Below are 17,292 nucleotides of genomic sequence, written 5' to 3'. Positions count from 1 at the left end.
AATTCTTAGCATTAAAATTACTAATGTAACATACGCCTCAAAGTTAGCATCCAAATTACTAATGCAACATCTGTCATGCATGCAGAGCGCATGCATGTTTAGACATGGTAAAGGTAATGCAGGCAAGTGTATTAGTTCAGGCCAGGCCGTTGTAATTGTTCTACAGTAGACTTCTATCAGAAATGATTACAATAACTTTATTATTACTGGCTATGGGAAAGCAAAATAGTGTGTAATGTGCTTTACAATCTGAATCTGATGCTGCATCTCTTTCCCCTTTGCAGATGAATGGTTGAGACCTGTGATGAAAAAGGACAAGCAGGTGCTGGTACACTGGGGCTTTTTTCCAGACAGGTAAAGTGGGGGAAGCAGGCAGACCCTGAATTCTACTTAAGTTTTTGTTGAAGGAAAAGTCTTGATTAAAACTTGCAAATAGTAAAATCTGTGTCCTCAAGCAAGCTGCTCCTTTAGCTTACTGAGCCTTACCTGCCGAATGCAGTGCTCTATGGTTAATGGTAGTGAATCCACATGGGGAATGTCAAGCTGTGTGGACTTCAACTTTGATCTTTCCTTGATCTGCAGAGCATGCCAGGCTCAGACCCATCTCAGGCTGGCTCATCTAAAAATTTGAACAAATATACAGTACTGCATTCCTCTTGTTTTGATTCTGAATGCTTCTACATCACCTCTGAGACAAGCAGTGGTTGTCTTATAGAGTATAATGATGCAGTAATTTAGTCTCGCTACCATTTATTTCAATGTCCAAAGCTTGAAAAGACTAGCTGTTGGCTTAAAACCCATTTGTGATACTGGCAGATGGTGTAGGTTAGGAAAAGAGAGTATTTTCCTGCAGAGCCATTGCTAAGGTTGCAAATTGAACCGGACTTTTAAAGGGTAGAGTGAGCCTTTCCTTGAAGTTAGTAAGACTTAAAGCCAAAAGAGTTAACTAATCTTGCCTAGTTAACCTTTCTTGGACGGGGAGGTTTCACTCCTTAGGTTGCCTTTACTCCAGTACAAGTGACTGTTGAAAGCATGTATTTGAGAAAGCTGTCTTGTGGTGCTAGTTGATGTTAAAAGGTAGTGTATGTACAGTTAGTAACTTAAATGTATTTGTAATAACTGGTTTCTGAGTTCGGGTTATGGAAAACCTCATCTGATTGATAACCCAGCATTGACTTCTATTTAAATAACTTTTCCAGGGTACTAAAATCTGCCCTGCTGTCCATGCACAGAATTCTCAGGAGCCGTATGCATATTTCGGTGGAAGAGTGCGAACAGTCACACTTAAACTTCTTTCTTCATACACATGAAAAACCTTTAAATATTTCTGTTCGTATAATATCAGTAGTTAAGTCTGTGTTGACTCGGTATATATGTAATTGCAAATCTCATTATGAAGATGAGGAATGCTACATACACATCTTTTCTTGCATATGATGTATCCCAGTTGCTCAGTGCATGCCTAGTGTAGATTATAAAATATTACGGCTTTTGCTGCTTCTCAGTGTAGTTTCTTAGTATTTATAAAGAGGTTTTTGAGGGAATAGCCTGTGGAAAAGTGAATGTAAATAATAAATTGTTTTTACAGTGGTAGGATTGAAGGAGAAGATGCATACTTATTTCTTCTAGGAATCCAGTAGCTCCTGCTTAAAACTCATAAGAACAGAAACAAGTTAATTAACTTAATGTCAGGGTTTGACAGGTGACTCAGAAACTGCATTTATACCCCTGGATCTAGATTTGCAATTCTAAGCTGGAGATGGCTTTTAAAATCTGAAAGCTAAAAATGTGCACATCCCATAATGGCTGAATAAATATTCCTGCTGGTGATCTCTCTGGATGAACAGCCCAAGGGACCAATTTTATTTTCACTTGCCTCCTCTCATTAGCTATGACACTTGGGTTCATGCCAATGAAATAGATGCTGAAATCGAGGATCCTCCAATTCCTGAAAAGCCATGGAAGGTAAGTCTCACGTAAAACAGTTTCCCAGAGTTACTGTATTGGTACAGCTCATGCTCAGGTGCTGCTAGATAGATGTTTTAATGTACTGCTGAGTAACAATGGCTGTATTTCCATATATATAGAAAAGCAGAAGGATATGTCTAGAGCCTAAATGAAAATGTCTAAAACATTTCTTTGGGGAGGAATGCTGCTGAAAAAAAAAATTGTGAGTGAAAAGGACAGATTGATGCATCCCTGATAGTGCCAAAATTACCATTTTGGCCTGGCTTGAGGTGTTTTACATTAAAGTCCTTCCTTTACTGCCAAAATGTTGCCATTTCTGGGATGAAATCTGACAGCTTGTTAGAAAACATCATGGCCTTATATAATGTTTAAGGAGAGGAAGTGGGGAGAATACCACACTTCTCCTATGGGGACAGACTGAGAGAGCTGGGGTTGTTCAGCCTGAAGAAGAGAAGGCTCTGGGGAGACCTCAGAGCAGCTTCCAGTGCGTGAAGGGGCCAACAGGAAATCTGGAGAGGGGCTTTTGACGAGAGCAGGTAGGGACAGGACAAGGGGGAATGGCTTTAAACTGACAGAGGGGAGATTAAGATGAGATCTGAGGCAGAAGTTCTTCCCTGTGAGGGTGGTGAGGCCCTGACCCAGGATGCCCAGAGAAGCTGTGGCTGCCCCATCCCTGGCAGTGTTCAAGGCCAGGCTGGACGGGGCTTGGAGCAATCTGGTCTGGTGGAAGGTGTCCCTGCCCGTGGCAGGGGGTTGGAACTGGGTGATGTTTAAGGTCCCTTCCAACCCAAACCACTTTGTGATTCTATGAATCCCTGAGGGTCATATCTCTCCTTTTTTTATGGAAAGGTTCAATTTAATGGGAACTCTGTGCTTAACTGATTTAATGCTGCAAAAAGTCAGTGCTTATCAATCTGTTGAATATGTGAGCAATCAAACCAGCATCAAAGGCCTTATTTAGGTTCTCTAATCAGTTTTCATTGTAGAGGAATGATTTGCCTTTCTGATTTATTTCATTGCAAGAGAAGAATAAAGAGCACTTAGAGTCAATCAGTAGTAACTACTACTTTATTGTCTATTATTGGACTTAATCCTGTGTACATTTCACGTGATGTTGGTCTTTATGTATGCTGTTGATCTGAACAGCAGAGTTAGAGCAGCTTTGGTCAGACAATAATTTGTCTGCTCAAACATGACTTCAAGTTGTTACCTGTAAATAACTGGAACTCATGGTTTTTGTGTATAAATCTTACTATACATGGTAAGATACAACAGCTTCTATAAATGATGGATTATAATTCCAAAGCTCAAGAGTTTATTTTCAGCTATGTAAACTAGAACTTTATTTGAAGATGGATATTTTTAAGTTAAGATTGTCAGTCTTTTCTTTCCAAGATATTGCCAACTCTTCCTAATTATTTTGGTCTTTGTGCTGTATCTGCTGTGGTGATCTGTATATTTAGAAGATTTTATGTTAATTTTCAACATGCAAAGTATGCTTTTAATGCAGAGCTGTTGTCGTAGCTGTAATAACTGACCTCACACTTCAGAAGGCTTAAAAATGACTGAGGGGCAGACATTGCATTCAGCATCGTTACAGTCATGTTCATTCTTTTTTGTATTGCCTCATGAAATGGTCATGTGTTATGTGTAAAAGCATTGCAAAATGCTTGGTTGTTCAGACCTTGATAACAAGGCTGCAAGTATTAATCCAGTGAGGTCAGTCTCGGACTTACTTTTTCGAAACACATTGGCATATTGATATGTTGTTGTGTTTCCGCTCAAAGGCAGATGCGGGTCAGTGGTATAGTAAACACGGTACCCTCGGATCTGTCCATTTGGCTCCTCTGGCTGCTCCCACTGGACCAGCATGGTGCTGGCGCTCAGCATCCGTGCCTGGACTTTGAGGGGTGGACTTCAAGGAGCTTGCTCTCCTGTCTGGGCCTCGACATGAGCATGTGGCAGAAACACAACACTGATATGTTCTTCTGTTCTGTTCTTTAGGTTCATGCCAAGTGGATTTTGGACACAGATGTATTTAATGAATGGATGAATGAAGAGGATTATGAAGTAGATGAGAACAGGAAATCAGTGAGTTTTCGACAGAGAATCTCCATGAAAAATGAAGAGGTAGGTGGTTCTCTGCTTAATGGACAACTGTCTCTGCATAAGTCAAAATTTTGGGACTTGAAGTTGCTGAAGTTAAGCTAGCTGAACAGTTTAAGTTGTGTGTGATAATATAATCTAGTTTAACTTTCTTCTGATGTAGTTCCTTGATTCAGAAATCTAAGTGTGCACTTTAACCCCCACCACCCTTCCTTAGAATGGTAAGAGATAGGACTTGCTCCGTGCTTTCTCATAAACGAAGCCAGGAGTGTGTTAAGCAGCAGCTGTTCATATTTGATTTCCAAATTCTCTATACTTACTGAAACTAATTTTTGTATCCCTCCCAGTGCAGGAAGCTAGTTAGGACTCTGAAAACATATTCATTCAACCTTCACTTCAGGCTACTCACTGGGAAATCTCTCCTGTTGAGTGAAATATATTGAACAAGTTGCGCATACGCTTTTGTATCTTGCTTTGCTTTAAAATCATACTTCTTAAGTACAAAGCCATTGATTGCATCTTCTGGGGGATGGCTGTAGAAAATGAAGGGGTTTTCACGTTGACAATTGGAAGTATTCTGGAGCAGAATGTAGCATGCGTTGTGATATTACTGCTTTTAGCTTCTTTGTTATAGCACATACTAAGGAAGAGTGCAGCCTACAGCATATCCATAACTGTAGTATTTGGGATCACCTAACTACTTCACTTCTCTAACAGCCTGTCCGTAGTCCGGAGAGGAGAGACAGGAAAGCAGCAGCAAGTACAAGGAAGAGAAAGCATTCTCCTTCTCCACCCCCCACTCCTGTGGAATCGAGAAAAAAGACAGGGAAGAAAGGGTGAGTGTCCAAGTCCTGTAACTTGGTGAAATTTTTCTTGATAAAATGTGCTACACAGGGATCTCTGTCCCCTTTCATTTGGCTCTCCTTAGATTACAGTGGAATAATTATTTCTACAATAGACTTGAGTGATACTGCTTGTGCAGTATATGTATTTTCTTTACGCTTCTGTAGAAATATATTGCCTGCAGGTGGAGGAGAATATAGTGCAAGTTGTTTTATCTCTGTCACTGACAGGGTTCATTTTTGCATCAAGAGCAGAATTTACAAAATGAAAAGTTGCTCAGCTGCTTCTAAAATAACTCAAACTAGTTCTGTTAGTGCAATCATGCATTACACGTGTGGTTCTTGAAATACAGCTCCATAAGATACTGCATTTAATTGAGGAATTTTATCTGCCTAGGAAGTATTTTGAAGTCCACTTCTCAAATGCAACTTTAACAGAGTAGCATTTGTGTCTTGCAGTGTAGGGTGTTTTCCAATGCTAGTTTGATCTATTAACCAAAAAAACAGTCATTATTATATCCAAATAAAAGCTTATTTATGAAGGTTTATGTGTGGTTATGGATGGGAGCACTTTTGAGCTAAGTATTCAGGTCTTGTTTAACAGACTTGTCAGGCTCTAATAAGACAAAACTGGAAATTTATCATTTGATGTGGAGAAAAAATGACTTGATAATCTGAATTACTTTTTTGTTCCAAATGTAAAGCCTGAGTTAGATTCTGCAAGCAGAGGTTTGGGTGATTCTGCTTTTGTTCCGAAATGGCTTTTTTGGTAAACAGACTTGATCTTACAAGCCAGCCTCTTTCATCAAACAAGGCAGTGCACCTTGAAATGGTCTGTCACCTCTTCTGTGCAGCAGATGCCCTTATTGCAACTTTTAAAAGAATAAATGTAAGTGAATTGCTGGGATGGAATCAAGATTTATATACAGTGGTGGTCTCTGGTCTTGAAACAATAGAAAATAAGTTCTTTTTTTTGCCTTTTTTTCTTTTTTCTTTTTTTTTTTGGAAAAAAAAACCCACGAAAAACCCAAAACCAAAACTTACTTCATTTTGTTAATATACAGAGAGTATCTTTCATCAGCTCCGCCAGCACCACTCCTACAGTGTTCATGGTTTCCTAAGTGTTTTGACCCAGTCCTTTAATCCTGATATCTGAAGAATAATATCAAGGTGAGAATATCTGACAGTTGTAGTTGGAAAAGAATTTGTTTGATCTCTTCTAGACAAGCAGCCTTATACGGAAAACGGAGAGGGCAGAAAGAAGAAGATGAGCAAGAAGATCTTACAAAGGACATGGAGGATCCCACACCAGTACCTAATATAGAAGAAGTGGTACTTCCCAAAAATGGTAAAATATGCATACACTGGATTCTTTGAATGTTAAGACAATTGCTTAAACTGCACTGAAAAATACATGCATGTTTTGTCAAATCTTTGAAATACTTGTGGCCGTAGGGCCAGGTGATCTGTGCCTATCTAATTTTATGTAGTCAGGGAACTGAATGTGATATCGGAGAAGGATAGCAGATTCACCTTCTTTTTGGTTTTGGAAATACATCTACAAAAATCAGCTTAAACAGTTAGCTTCACTAATTTTAGGATGGCTTTCACACACTTTTACAGAGTTTGTTTTGTGGGGTGGAACTTTCTGGAGGAAAATATTTGTATGGCAGACACTCCAGATAAGCAGCACATTAAATGAGTGGAAACTCTAGCAATGTGCCAAATGCATTCAGTTATTAATCCTTTTCAGAAAAGTGCTGATCTGTGCAATACCTCTTAAGTAAAGATAAATCTGAAAAATAATTCCTTTTACCAAGTCCTTGGCACCAAACTGTTTTGGGTGTCACACTATCTGTGTTTTTTTTAACTGGTTTGGACTTGCATGTGAGAATTGTTGTACAAAATGGGGAAAGTACAGTACTTGGTCCGCTAAATGCGTGAATAGAAGCTGTTTTGTGTTCAGATATGAAATTCCAGAAAATCAAACAAATGCTCTGTTGTACTCAACCTGCACAGATGAACTCTTTTGAACTGCAAAGACATGACCAGCAAAACTGTTAATTGATAGGATAGTAAAAGCTTGCTAGACTTTGGTAATTTTATCTTGTGTGGTTATTCATCAGAGTTTTAATCTTGCTTTTGTAGTGAACCCAAAGAAAGACAGTGAAAACACGCCTGTGAAAGGAGGAACAGTAGCAGACCTTGGTAAAACAAACGCACCACCCTCCAACACCCCATTCCCTAGGTTTCATAGTAAAGTCTTGCTTGCAGACCAACAGAGGAAATATTTTACATCTCTCAATTTTAAACAAGTCTCTAATTCTACTATTTTACTGAATTAATTCAGTTTTTCCTATGTATTTCAAGTTGAAATGTTTATTCTTTCACTTGCAAGGCTGTTCATATGTATTTCAAGTTGAAACATTTATTCTTTCACTTGCAAGGCTATTCACTTGTAGGCACCTTTCTTAATATGACACATAAGCTCTTTCCTGGCAGAATTTTTCTTACTGGGAATCGAGGTGAATCACAGGTTCCCTGAGTTTTGCTAAGCCTTTGACAGAAGAGGCATGAACTAGTGTCCCATATGCTATTAAACAAGGTTATGTCTAGGTCACTGGGGAAGGCGGTAATTAGGTATGGATTCCTAACTGTGGAAAAATTCTAATTATCGTTCCTCTTTATTCTTATCTGTTCCCTTGTCTTGGATAGTTGAGTGCCTGCATAAGGATGAGATTGCCTTAATGATGTATGGTCTACTTTGCTTTCCTCCTCACTTCCCTTCCAAACCAAATGAAATACTCTTTCGAATTAAGCAACTGCATTGCTAGAAAGGCTTGTGAGCAGTCAGCTCTTTTTATTAGTGTAATTCTCAATGCTTCTGCCTTTCAGATGAACAGGATGAGGAGACAGTGGCAACTGGAGGAAAGGTAACAGCTGCTGTTTCTTACTGAGTTTGATAGAAACTGAAATCATAGAACAGCTTGGGTTAGAAGAGACTTTTAAAGACCATCCAGTTCCATTGCCCCTACCATGCACAGGACACCTTCCACTAGACCAGGTTGCTCCAAGTCACATCCAACCTGTCCTTAAACACTGCCAGGGATGGGGCAGCCACAGCTTCTCTGGGCAACCTGTGCCAGGGCCTCACCACCCTCACAGGGAAGAACTTCTTCCTAAGATTTCATCTAAATTTTCCCTGTGTCAGTTCAAAGCCATTCCACCTTGTCCTTGCTCACTGGTGTCTTTAAAGCCCTGTGTGAGCGAACCTGTGAGTGTTCTCACTCCGTGAGTGGAAGCAAATGCAGGGACATGCAGAGTCACAAGTTGAATTTAGTATCTCCTCTTCAGAAGGGAGAGATATGCAAGACTGGCTTTAAGATTGCTCAAAGTGAGTTTATTCAAGCAATATCTTAGTGTAATGAGGTGCAGTTTTTCAGACGTGAAACTATTATTGCTAACAAGTGTCTGCCAGTAAAACTTGAAGTAATGAATGTGATTTCCTTTAATGCTTTTTTGAGGAGTGAGAAAGTTAATGGGGAAAAAGTGACCAAAAATACAGCCCAACTTAGAGAATATTAAAAATTGGTGCAGTGTCAGTAACTGGAGGTGGCAGCAAGACCCAGGATGGCAGCTTACAAAGTATTCAACCCGCGTTCCATGTGATTGCAGTATATTACATTATTGAAATGCAGCGTCTTCTCCTATAGAGCATGCTTAACTTTATAAACAGGATGCAAAGTGTGATCTCACTGTACTGCAAAGTATGCTCTTCATATTTGAGAGCTGGCTCTGTAAAAAACTTCATCCTGGCCTTATGCTTTCTGTAATATTTTGTTAAGATTTATTATTTTTATGATGACATAGATTACACTTTCTTTGGTCCCTGAGATTTTCTGCACTGACCAGAAACTGCACTAGGAGAGGTTTATTCTGCACAGGATTGGAAAGCACTTGTTTCAGGCTAATTTTGTTCTGACTGAGAGTTTATAGATATGTCTCTGGCAACCTACTGACCATTGTATTTTCTCCATGATACAGGAAGATGAAGATCCTAACAAAGGTGATCAAAGTCGGTCAATTGATCCAGGTGAAGATAATGTTACTGAACAAACCAACCACATCATTATTCCAAGCTATGCATCTTGGTTTGACTACAACTGGTAAGAAAGTATTTGGGAACTGGGTGAAGACTTAGAGCTGTGGAGCTGGTGTAGATCAGGAAAGGCAACTTTGCATAGCTTGAGCTAATTGAGATTTACTTTAAAGTGAGGTAGGTATATGTGGGCTCTGTGCTTCAATTCCTTCTCTTATAAAGTGAAGGTACACCCCTACTGAGAAAATTGACAGTAATAACATCCCTACTGTGAAAATTATGACAGGGATGGTGTTTTGTCATGAGATCACTCTTCTGTAGTGTGTGCAAGTGCCTTTTGGGAGTGACTGGTAAATAATGATTGGTTAAAAACTCTTTGATCTGTGCATTTGTAGTAGCAAATGGTGCTCCCAAGAGCTAAATCAGTCTGAAACACAGCTGAGAGACTACTGAAGTACATCTGAAGAAGTAGAATAAACTTCATGTTGCATTAGGTGTATGTATTCTTGTAGAAGGCAACCTTAAATCATCTCTCTGGTGGCAACAGTGGACAAGACAAGGTAGTTGGAAGCTTTTTTTAATGCAGCTTTGCTTCTTTAATAAAATAGGTAAATTTCAAAGGGTTATGCTAGAATACTAGAGTTTCTTAAAAAAAATTAAAAATAATCCTTTGTATAAGTGTTCTCTCTTCAAATAGTGTTTTGAAGGTGTGCAGAGTACTCAAAGATTATTTTGTATTTGAATCCGAATTGTTTGTATACATTACATGCAATTCTGAATTGTGTATTTCTGTTACAGTATTCATGTGATTGAACGTCGTGCTCTTCCTGAATTCTTCAATGGAAAAAACAAGTCTAAGACTCCAGAAATGTAAGTAGAACACGTGAATATGTGTGTTTGTAAGAGTGTAGCAAGCTAAAGCAGCTTCCAGTTCCAGGAGTCCTGCAGTCACTTCAGCTGTGCATGTGTTAAGCTTATATTAGTAGGAGCATAAAAGAAGGAAAGAGCACCTGTACCACCTCTTCTTCTTGTAGTTTGATAATGTATGTGCATTATCAGACTACAAGAGGTTGAAGTTTAAATATCAAAGTAATAATTAATAGTGGTTATCCAGGAAAAATAAAACGAGTTTCTCCCAAGTAATACTGGAGCAAATTCATGAACTTCATGTGGTACAAGGCATGATCATCTTCCGAAGAAATCTCAAAAATTTCATGATGCTACAGAAGCTTAACAGTCATCTGTACTTTTCTCTGTTTCTTACGCCATGCTGTATTTTTGAGACTTGGAGGTTTGTGTGTAAGCATTGATCACAGAGTTTGTTGTAGGATGCTGTGTCAGACTGGAATGGATTTTGCACAGTTATCTGTATTGATTTCACGGTTCTCTGAGCAACTGATGGGTAATGCTGAAAGCGCAAGTGAGGTTTGGAAAACTAATCTTCACAGGCCTGAGATGTAACTGTGTTCTCAAATACTAGGTAATCGGACTTAAATCTGAGAGCTAGAGTTGTACATTGCTAGAAGTAGTATGTTTTTTTTCTTATATAGCTGTTTCAAACCCTCTAGTGACACTTTAATTCTTGACATTCCTATTAAATGCAGATGGAGCTCTCAATTGAATTTAGGTCCAGCTTGTACCTATTCCATCTTGTGGGATCTGGTATCTACTGCAGAACTTAAATGTTCTTAATTCAAAAATTATACACACACAGCTGTTTAAACAGCTTAAACAACTTCCCTGAAGCTGTTTAAATTAAATAATAAGGGAAGATGATTATTGTCTTGAGGTATTGCAGGTTTTTTCATGCATCACATGGTTTTAGCAGTGTAACAAAATGAACCGCTGAGTTTGCAAACTGATGGTTTGGGTTTTTTTTTCTCTTTCTACTTCAAACTAATAATGGTAGTAAACCATCCTGCAAACCATCCTCTTCAGCAGATGAACAGGGCAGATCTTAGAGCGTTCTTGTGCTTGCATCTCCTCTTTTCAGGCATGACTTATTTTGTGAGGATTCTGATCTAATGCTGAGGTAGAAATTAAAAACTAAGTTTTTTCAGTCTGGAGAAGAGAAAGATTGGGGGAGATTTTTATAGTAGCAGCCCAGTGCTCAGGGAGGTTACTGAGAGGATGGAGCCAGGCTCATTATGTGTGTGGCAGAATAAAAATAAGTGAAACTGAAACACAGCAAGTTATATCTAGATGTAAGGAAAATTTTTAACTCTGAAGATGATGAAGCGCTGGGATGGGGCCTTGGGAAGTTGGGAGTGCTCTTCATTGGCATCTTTCAGGCCTTTCTGAAGAAACCCCTAAGCAACCTGGTCAAAAGTTGGTCTCAGAGCTCTAAGCAACCTGATCACGAAGATATTCTGGGGCCTGCAACCTGAGAAGGATGTGGAGCTGTTGGAATGAGTCCAGAAGAGGCCACAAAGTTGCTCCAAGGGCTGGAGCGCCTCTGCTGTGGAGACAGGCTGAGAGAGCTGGGCTTGTTCAGACTGGAGAAGAGAAGGCTCTGTGGACACTGTAGAGCAGCTTCCAGTGCCTAAACAGGCTGACAAGAGATCTGGATATAAACTTTGGACAAGGGCCTTCATGCGTAGGACAAGGGGGAATGGCTTCACATTGACAGAGGAGAGATTTAGGTGTGATCTGAGGAAGAAGTTTTTCCCTGTGAGGCTGGTGAGGCCCTGGCACAGGTTGCCCAGAGAAGCTGTGGCTGCCCCGTCCCTGGCAGTGTTCAAGGCCAGGTTGGATGGGGCTTGGAGCAACCTGGTCTAGTGGAAGGTGTCCCTGCCCATGGCAGGGGGTTGGAACTGGATGAGCTTTAAGTCCATTCCAGCCCAAACCACTCTGATTCTATGAAAATGCAGAGCTGACCATGGTTTGAGTAGGAGATTGGCTTAGAGGCCTCCTGAGGGTCTCTGTCACCCTGAATGATTTTCAGCCCATAGTCATTTGCAGTTTCTCCGGAAGTCTGATTTGCAGAGTTATGTTTCTAAAATTTGGTTGAATCAAAATTTATTTGACACTAACTAATCATATTTTTGTTTTGGGGTTCTAGGACTCAGTGTCTAAGACTGCAAACAGATTGAATTCCAAAAGAATCCTTATATTCCTGTCATGCTTGCCACTGATGTGGTCATCGCATGTAATCCCATGCTTCTTTTTTTTCAGCTGACATCATAACATCAGGTCTCCTATAGGTCATCCATAAGCTGCTACTTGTTATTGGCTATGAGTGAAGCAAATTAGAGACTCCTCCCAATCCTGATGTTAACCTAGATTTGTATTTTTGTCATTTAGGGATTATAGGAGTAGCATGTGCTTATGGCTTGGTGTTTTCTTTTCAAGTAAAATAGAAGTATCCTTCTGAATGGAAATGTTTTGCCTCCAGCTTAGTTCTCAGGCCAATGAAAATACTGTTTCTAAAGTGCACACAGGGTCATTCTTCTGACTGTAGTGTCTGGAGGGTGGTTTCTGTCTTAAGAGGGGCTTTAACTAAATACTAGTTGACTTATCTTTCTCGCTCTTGACATGTTTTAGCTGATGGGTCATGTCATTATTGAAAACAGATTCCCTTCAGGCTAAACTTCAGGGATGTTTCTGTCTTAGGCTTTTCTCTTCACCTAGTAATGTGACCTTAACTAATTAATATTAAACTAATTTCTGCAGCCAAGACCACTTTAAAGTACCTGTTCTTGGTCCAGCAGGTGGTAACCTAGTCCTGTACAGAAGCATTGGAAAATGTTCCTGCATATTGGTCCATGGAAGCAGCTCTTTTTGTTTCTTGCCCACCAGACATTCAAGGTGGAGCAGCCCAGCACCTGTCACATAGCTTATTTCTATCAAGTTTTATATGTAATTTTATCAAAATGAAGATGTGGAGTTTTGTCAGGAATGTGTACGTGCAGCAGCATGTCTTGCCTTTGAAAAGCACTGGTGTCCATCTCTGTAAGCCTTATATTTTTTGGTTACCAGCTGCTTTTGCACGCCACATAATGAGACATCCATATCTTGAATTTTCCAAAGGCAGAAATCTGCTTATAATAGGCCATTTTGAACACATCTTTGCAAAGGATACTTGCTTGTATTTGACAGGTTGGTTTTGTTTCATTGGAAGAACAGGTCTGGCAATTTTATGGTAGTTTGTTTTGTTCTGAACAACTTGCATTTGGGTAAATTCCAGAAATTTACTGAAAAAGCCTGTGAAGCAATGTCTGCAGTGCAGGCAATGTGCTGAACCCCAATACATGTTTGCCCGTGTTCTGAAATACCGGAGTGTCATGAAGGTCATTTCTGCTTCAACTGTTCCACCTCAGTGGGTTAGGAGTGCAGTGATGATTCCTGGATTCTTGCCTCCTGCTTTTCGTAGATCTTGTCTTCTCCAATTTGCTATTCTGTAACTTTTCCGTACTGATCTTTTTATGGCTTAAAAACTCCACTTGTAGAAAGAGTAGCATTCCATTTGGTGTACTACTTCTGGTTTTATGTTCAGCTCTTTTTCCTTCCAGGCTCTTGGAGGGGATTGATAAGGATTATTTAGCCTGTTTCCATGTGAAGATCAGACCCCATTGGTTTTTTTTCTGCAGCCAGTGGTCTGTTGCACAAGTATTTGGTTAGTGATCGAGCTACAGCTGTGCTATTTGTGTCATTTGCAATTTAAGCGTGCTTCAACATACTGCTAGTCCAAACACTGATAAAATCCAGAATGAAACAGTCTGGAAGAGATGGGTCATATTCCGTATATAAAAATAAATTCTATTTAGCTTTTGCTTTTGATATTGATTCTTAAATTTCATTAATAAAAATTACTTACTGGTGTTTGCTTGTCAGTAAGAAAGGTGTTTGGAGAAGGTGAATCCTAAAATATATATCTTAAACTTCTAGACTTCAGCGTACATGAACTACTTATCAATTGTCTTCCAGATACCTGGCTTACCGCAACTTCATGATTGACACCTATCGCTTAAACCCTCAAGAGTACTTGACCAGCACTGCCTGCAGAAGGAATCTGACTGGAGATGTGTGTGCCGTCATGAGGTAAAAGCCGTGGCCCTCTCAGCTACTGCCTTTGCTTTAATAAAAAGAAGTAGGAGCTGCATTAAAAATGAAAGTGCTCCAGTATGACAGCAGAAATGTGGGCAATAGCCATCATACTGTTGATTAGCAGTTTCCCCACTTTTATGGCAACCAGATGACTATTTTATACTCATCTTTTTATTTATAATATTGTCTGCTTGCTAAAATGTGCCTGCAGATTTTTTGATCTTAATTTGTGATGAGTTAGGTTCTGCTGTCCAGTAAATATGTGGATTTTTTTCAGAAATTCAATGCTTGCAACTCAGTTTTGTCAGTTTTAAGCTGTGAGGCGCAGCAGAGCCCTAGAAATCTGCAATTTCCTAAACATCAGTTCAGTGACGAACAGTTAAGGACAAACAAGGGAAACGGGTCAATGCTTGTGCAGCCCATACAATCTGTACATTGCCTGCAAATGGTTCCATGCATGCAGCCCTAGCTTTCTTTGTCTACACTTAATTAATTTTCTGTTATCTGTAACCAAAAATACCATGGTTTGATTTATGCAACATGCTGAAATGCAGTCAAGTCTGCACAAAGCTTATGCTGTGTGGTTTGTATTGCTATTTGTGATTAGTGAAGGACTGTAGAAGATTCTGGATCTGTGTTTGATCCGGAAACCTAAACTCCCCCATTTGCTGTCTTCTTTCTATGGTGTCAAGCAAATCCAAGGCTTCAGTTCTTAAGATCTTAATTTGTCACATTGTTTCATAGAGTACATGCTTTTCTGGAGCAGTGGGGTCTCATTAACTACCAAGTGGATCCAGAAAGCCGTCCCATGGCAATGGGCCCTCCTCCTACTCCTCACTTCAATGTGCTAGCTGATACACCCTCTGGACTCATGCCTCTCCATATCCGCACTCCACAGGTGAGCCCTGCAGGTTGCACTAATGTGTGTTTACCTTTGCTCTAGCCAGTGTCATTTAATATCTTGGCAGAATAACTTGTGCATGATTTGGTGACATGTTCCTTTTTTTTTTCTTTTGTCCGGCTAGGTTAAGAGTTTCAGGTAGTTTGAATCTCTAAGCTCTGCTAGCATTGTATGCAAGTGATACTATCTATGTAAAATCATCTCTGTAGATTTATGTTTGACTGCCTTGTTCAGTCCATCTTCTATTTAATGCTTGTCTGAAAACCTTGAATAACTTTTGATTCTTGCCCCTCATCTCTCTGTTTTAATGTTTGTTCACAGGTTCCAGCTGCTCAGCAGATGTTGAGTTTTCCAGAGAAAAACAAGGAGAAACCAACTGATCTGCAGAACTTTGGGCTTCGCACAGACATATACTCAAAAAAGACTTTAGCAAAGGCAAGTATGTTGGGATTTTTTTCCCTGTCTCCTGCTATTAAGATTTCTTCCTCAAGTGTCCTTTACTAGATGACATTGAGATGACTTACGTTACTCATAGATTCCTGGTTTAGATTTTATTTCCATCTCAGCGTAGGACACTAAGATACGTGATTGTATTTGGTATCTGATGTTACAGAAAGAAAGACACATACCTACCCCAGACTGGTAAATACTGTCAGTCTTCAGATGCTGAGCTTGTTATGTTACTTCATATTACACCTGAATGGTTCAGCTTCAAACTATCATAGAATCATAGAATAGTTAGGGTTGGAAAGGACCTCAAGATCATCTAGTTCCAACCCCCCTGCCATGGGCAGGGACACCTCACACTAAACCATCCCACACAAGGCTTCATCCAACCTGGCCTTGAACACCACCAGGGATTGAGCACTCACAACCTCCCTGGGCAACCGATTCCAGTGTCTCACCACCCTAACAGGAAAGAACTTCCTCCTTATATCCAATCTAAACTTCCCCTGTTTAAGTTTTAACCCGTTACCCCTTGTCCTGTCACTACAGTCCCTGACGAAGAGTCCCTCCCCATCATCCCTATAGGCCCCCTTCAGATACCGGAAGGCTGCTATTAGGTCCCCACGCAGCCTTCTCTTCTCCAGGCTATCCATTGATTCAGTACAGAAACAGAGATTTTTTCCATTGGAGTTTTTATCCTGTTTGCCGTGTCTGAGAAGGGTTTTCCAGACTGAGCAAACTAGACAGTTGCTTGATTACCAAAGGTGTCACAAAATCACTACAAAGGGTGTATTTTAGCACTGTCATGGCAATGTATTGTATTAGATAAAGTTTTGAGATACCATTGAGTGACCTTGGTAATTCTATAACCTCTTGCCTGTCTCCTGCTACCGGATACCTGTGTTTGATACCTGATAGTGCTTGGAGGTATTGCAGGAATACCATGTTACTACTTCAGCGTCACCTTCCATTTGGTAGTCTGTAAAGTTCTGCTGATTAGTGCTTCTCTTGGGCTCACACCTAAGAGTGTGTGAGCCCGGGAGGCTAATTCTGTGTAATTGGTTCATTTTCCCGAGAGAGTATTATTGAAACCCACAAGATTACTTTGTACACTGTCGTTTATACTATTTCTACTTTATCACCTGAGAGAGAACTATTAAAAAAACAAAAAAAAAAAAAAAAAATCCACAAAAAACCAAACGGAACCAACACACAGTAGTTCTAGAGATAAGCATTTTTTATAAACCCTAATTCCATCATTACGTTTATGGATTGACTTTTTTGCTTAGTTTATGAAGGTATAAATATTCATGTAAAAATTCATAAATCTTCTGCTGGTTCTAGACTCTGGTTCTATTTACGAACAACTGTACCAATGAACTTGAACAGACTTGTTTGCAGAAGTTGATTTCCCTTTTTGCTTTGTGTCTGGCAGTTGCTTTTTTGGCTCTTCATACATTCTCAAAGAGAACTGATCAGCTGCTGGATGACTCAGTTTGATTAATGTTCTGTTTGGGGTAGTGATTTGTTTGTGAAATGCATCTTGAGATAGGATAGATTTACCTCTCCTAAATATTTCTTTTGCTGTGGTCCTGCACAGAGACATCAAATCTAGATAATGGTCTTTCATAAGTAGCTGAGAAGGTGCTTTTGTCCTTATTTGACATGGAATGGATCATGGTATCTGGAATCACAGAAGGGGAAGTTTTCACAAAGAGTTTGTTAACTTTTAGGAAATCTCACAAGGTATGGATTTGGAAACAGCAACCCTTGGAGCCAGTGATTGCTGAATATGCAGAGTATCTTGTAATTACTGTCTTTTCACATAGCTCATCTCACATGTAAAGATTTATTGGTTGTTTTTTTTTCTTTTACTGAATTAC

The 17,292-nt window shown here is 39.7% G+C and overlaps 1 protein-coding gene across 1 annotated transcript in view; it reads left to right on the top strand.

Annotated features, from left to right (window-relative positions):
* The window catches only part of SMARCC1 (SWI/SNF related, matrix associated, actin dependent regulator of chromatin subfamily c member 1), an 86,994-nt gene that overhangs the window by 22,476 nt on the left and 47,226 nt on the right, over positions 1-17,292 (top strand). The window contains exons 7-18 of the mRNA XM_065667029.1: positions 285-354; positions 1,890-1,965; positions 3,973-4,098; positions 4,792-4,910; positions 6,140-6,264; positions 7,065-7,124; positions 7,812-7,849; positions 8,961-9,082; positions 9,814-9,885; positions 13,942-14,055; positions 14,806-14,959; positions 15,284-15,397. Of these exons, the coding sequence (XP_065523101.1) occupies positions 285-354; positions 1,890-1,965; positions 3,973-4,098; positions 4,792-4,910; positions 6,140-6,264; positions 7,065-7,124; positions 7,812-7,849; positions 8,961-9,082; positions 9,814-9,885; positions 13,942-14,055; positions 14,806-14,959; positions 15,284-15,397 (1,190 nt within the window). The remainder of the gene's footprint in view (positions 1-284; positions 355-1,889; positions 1,966-3,972; positions 4,099-4,791; positions 4,911-6,139; positions 6,265-7,064; positions 7,125-7,811; positions 7,850-8,960; positions 9,083-9,813; positions 9,886-13,941; positions 14,056-14,805; positions 14,960-15,283; positions 15,398-17,292) is intronic.

This window comes from Lathamus discolor, chromosome 2 (genome assembly GCF_037157495.1).
Source record: "Lathamus discolor isolate bLatDis1 chromosome 2, bLatDis1.hap1, whole genome shotgun sequence".
Taxonomy (NCBI): Eukaryota; Metazoa; Chordata; class Aves; order Psittaciformes; family Psittacidae; genus Lathamus; species Lathamus discolor.
This window is presented reverse-complemented; position numbering and strand designations above follow the sequence as displayed.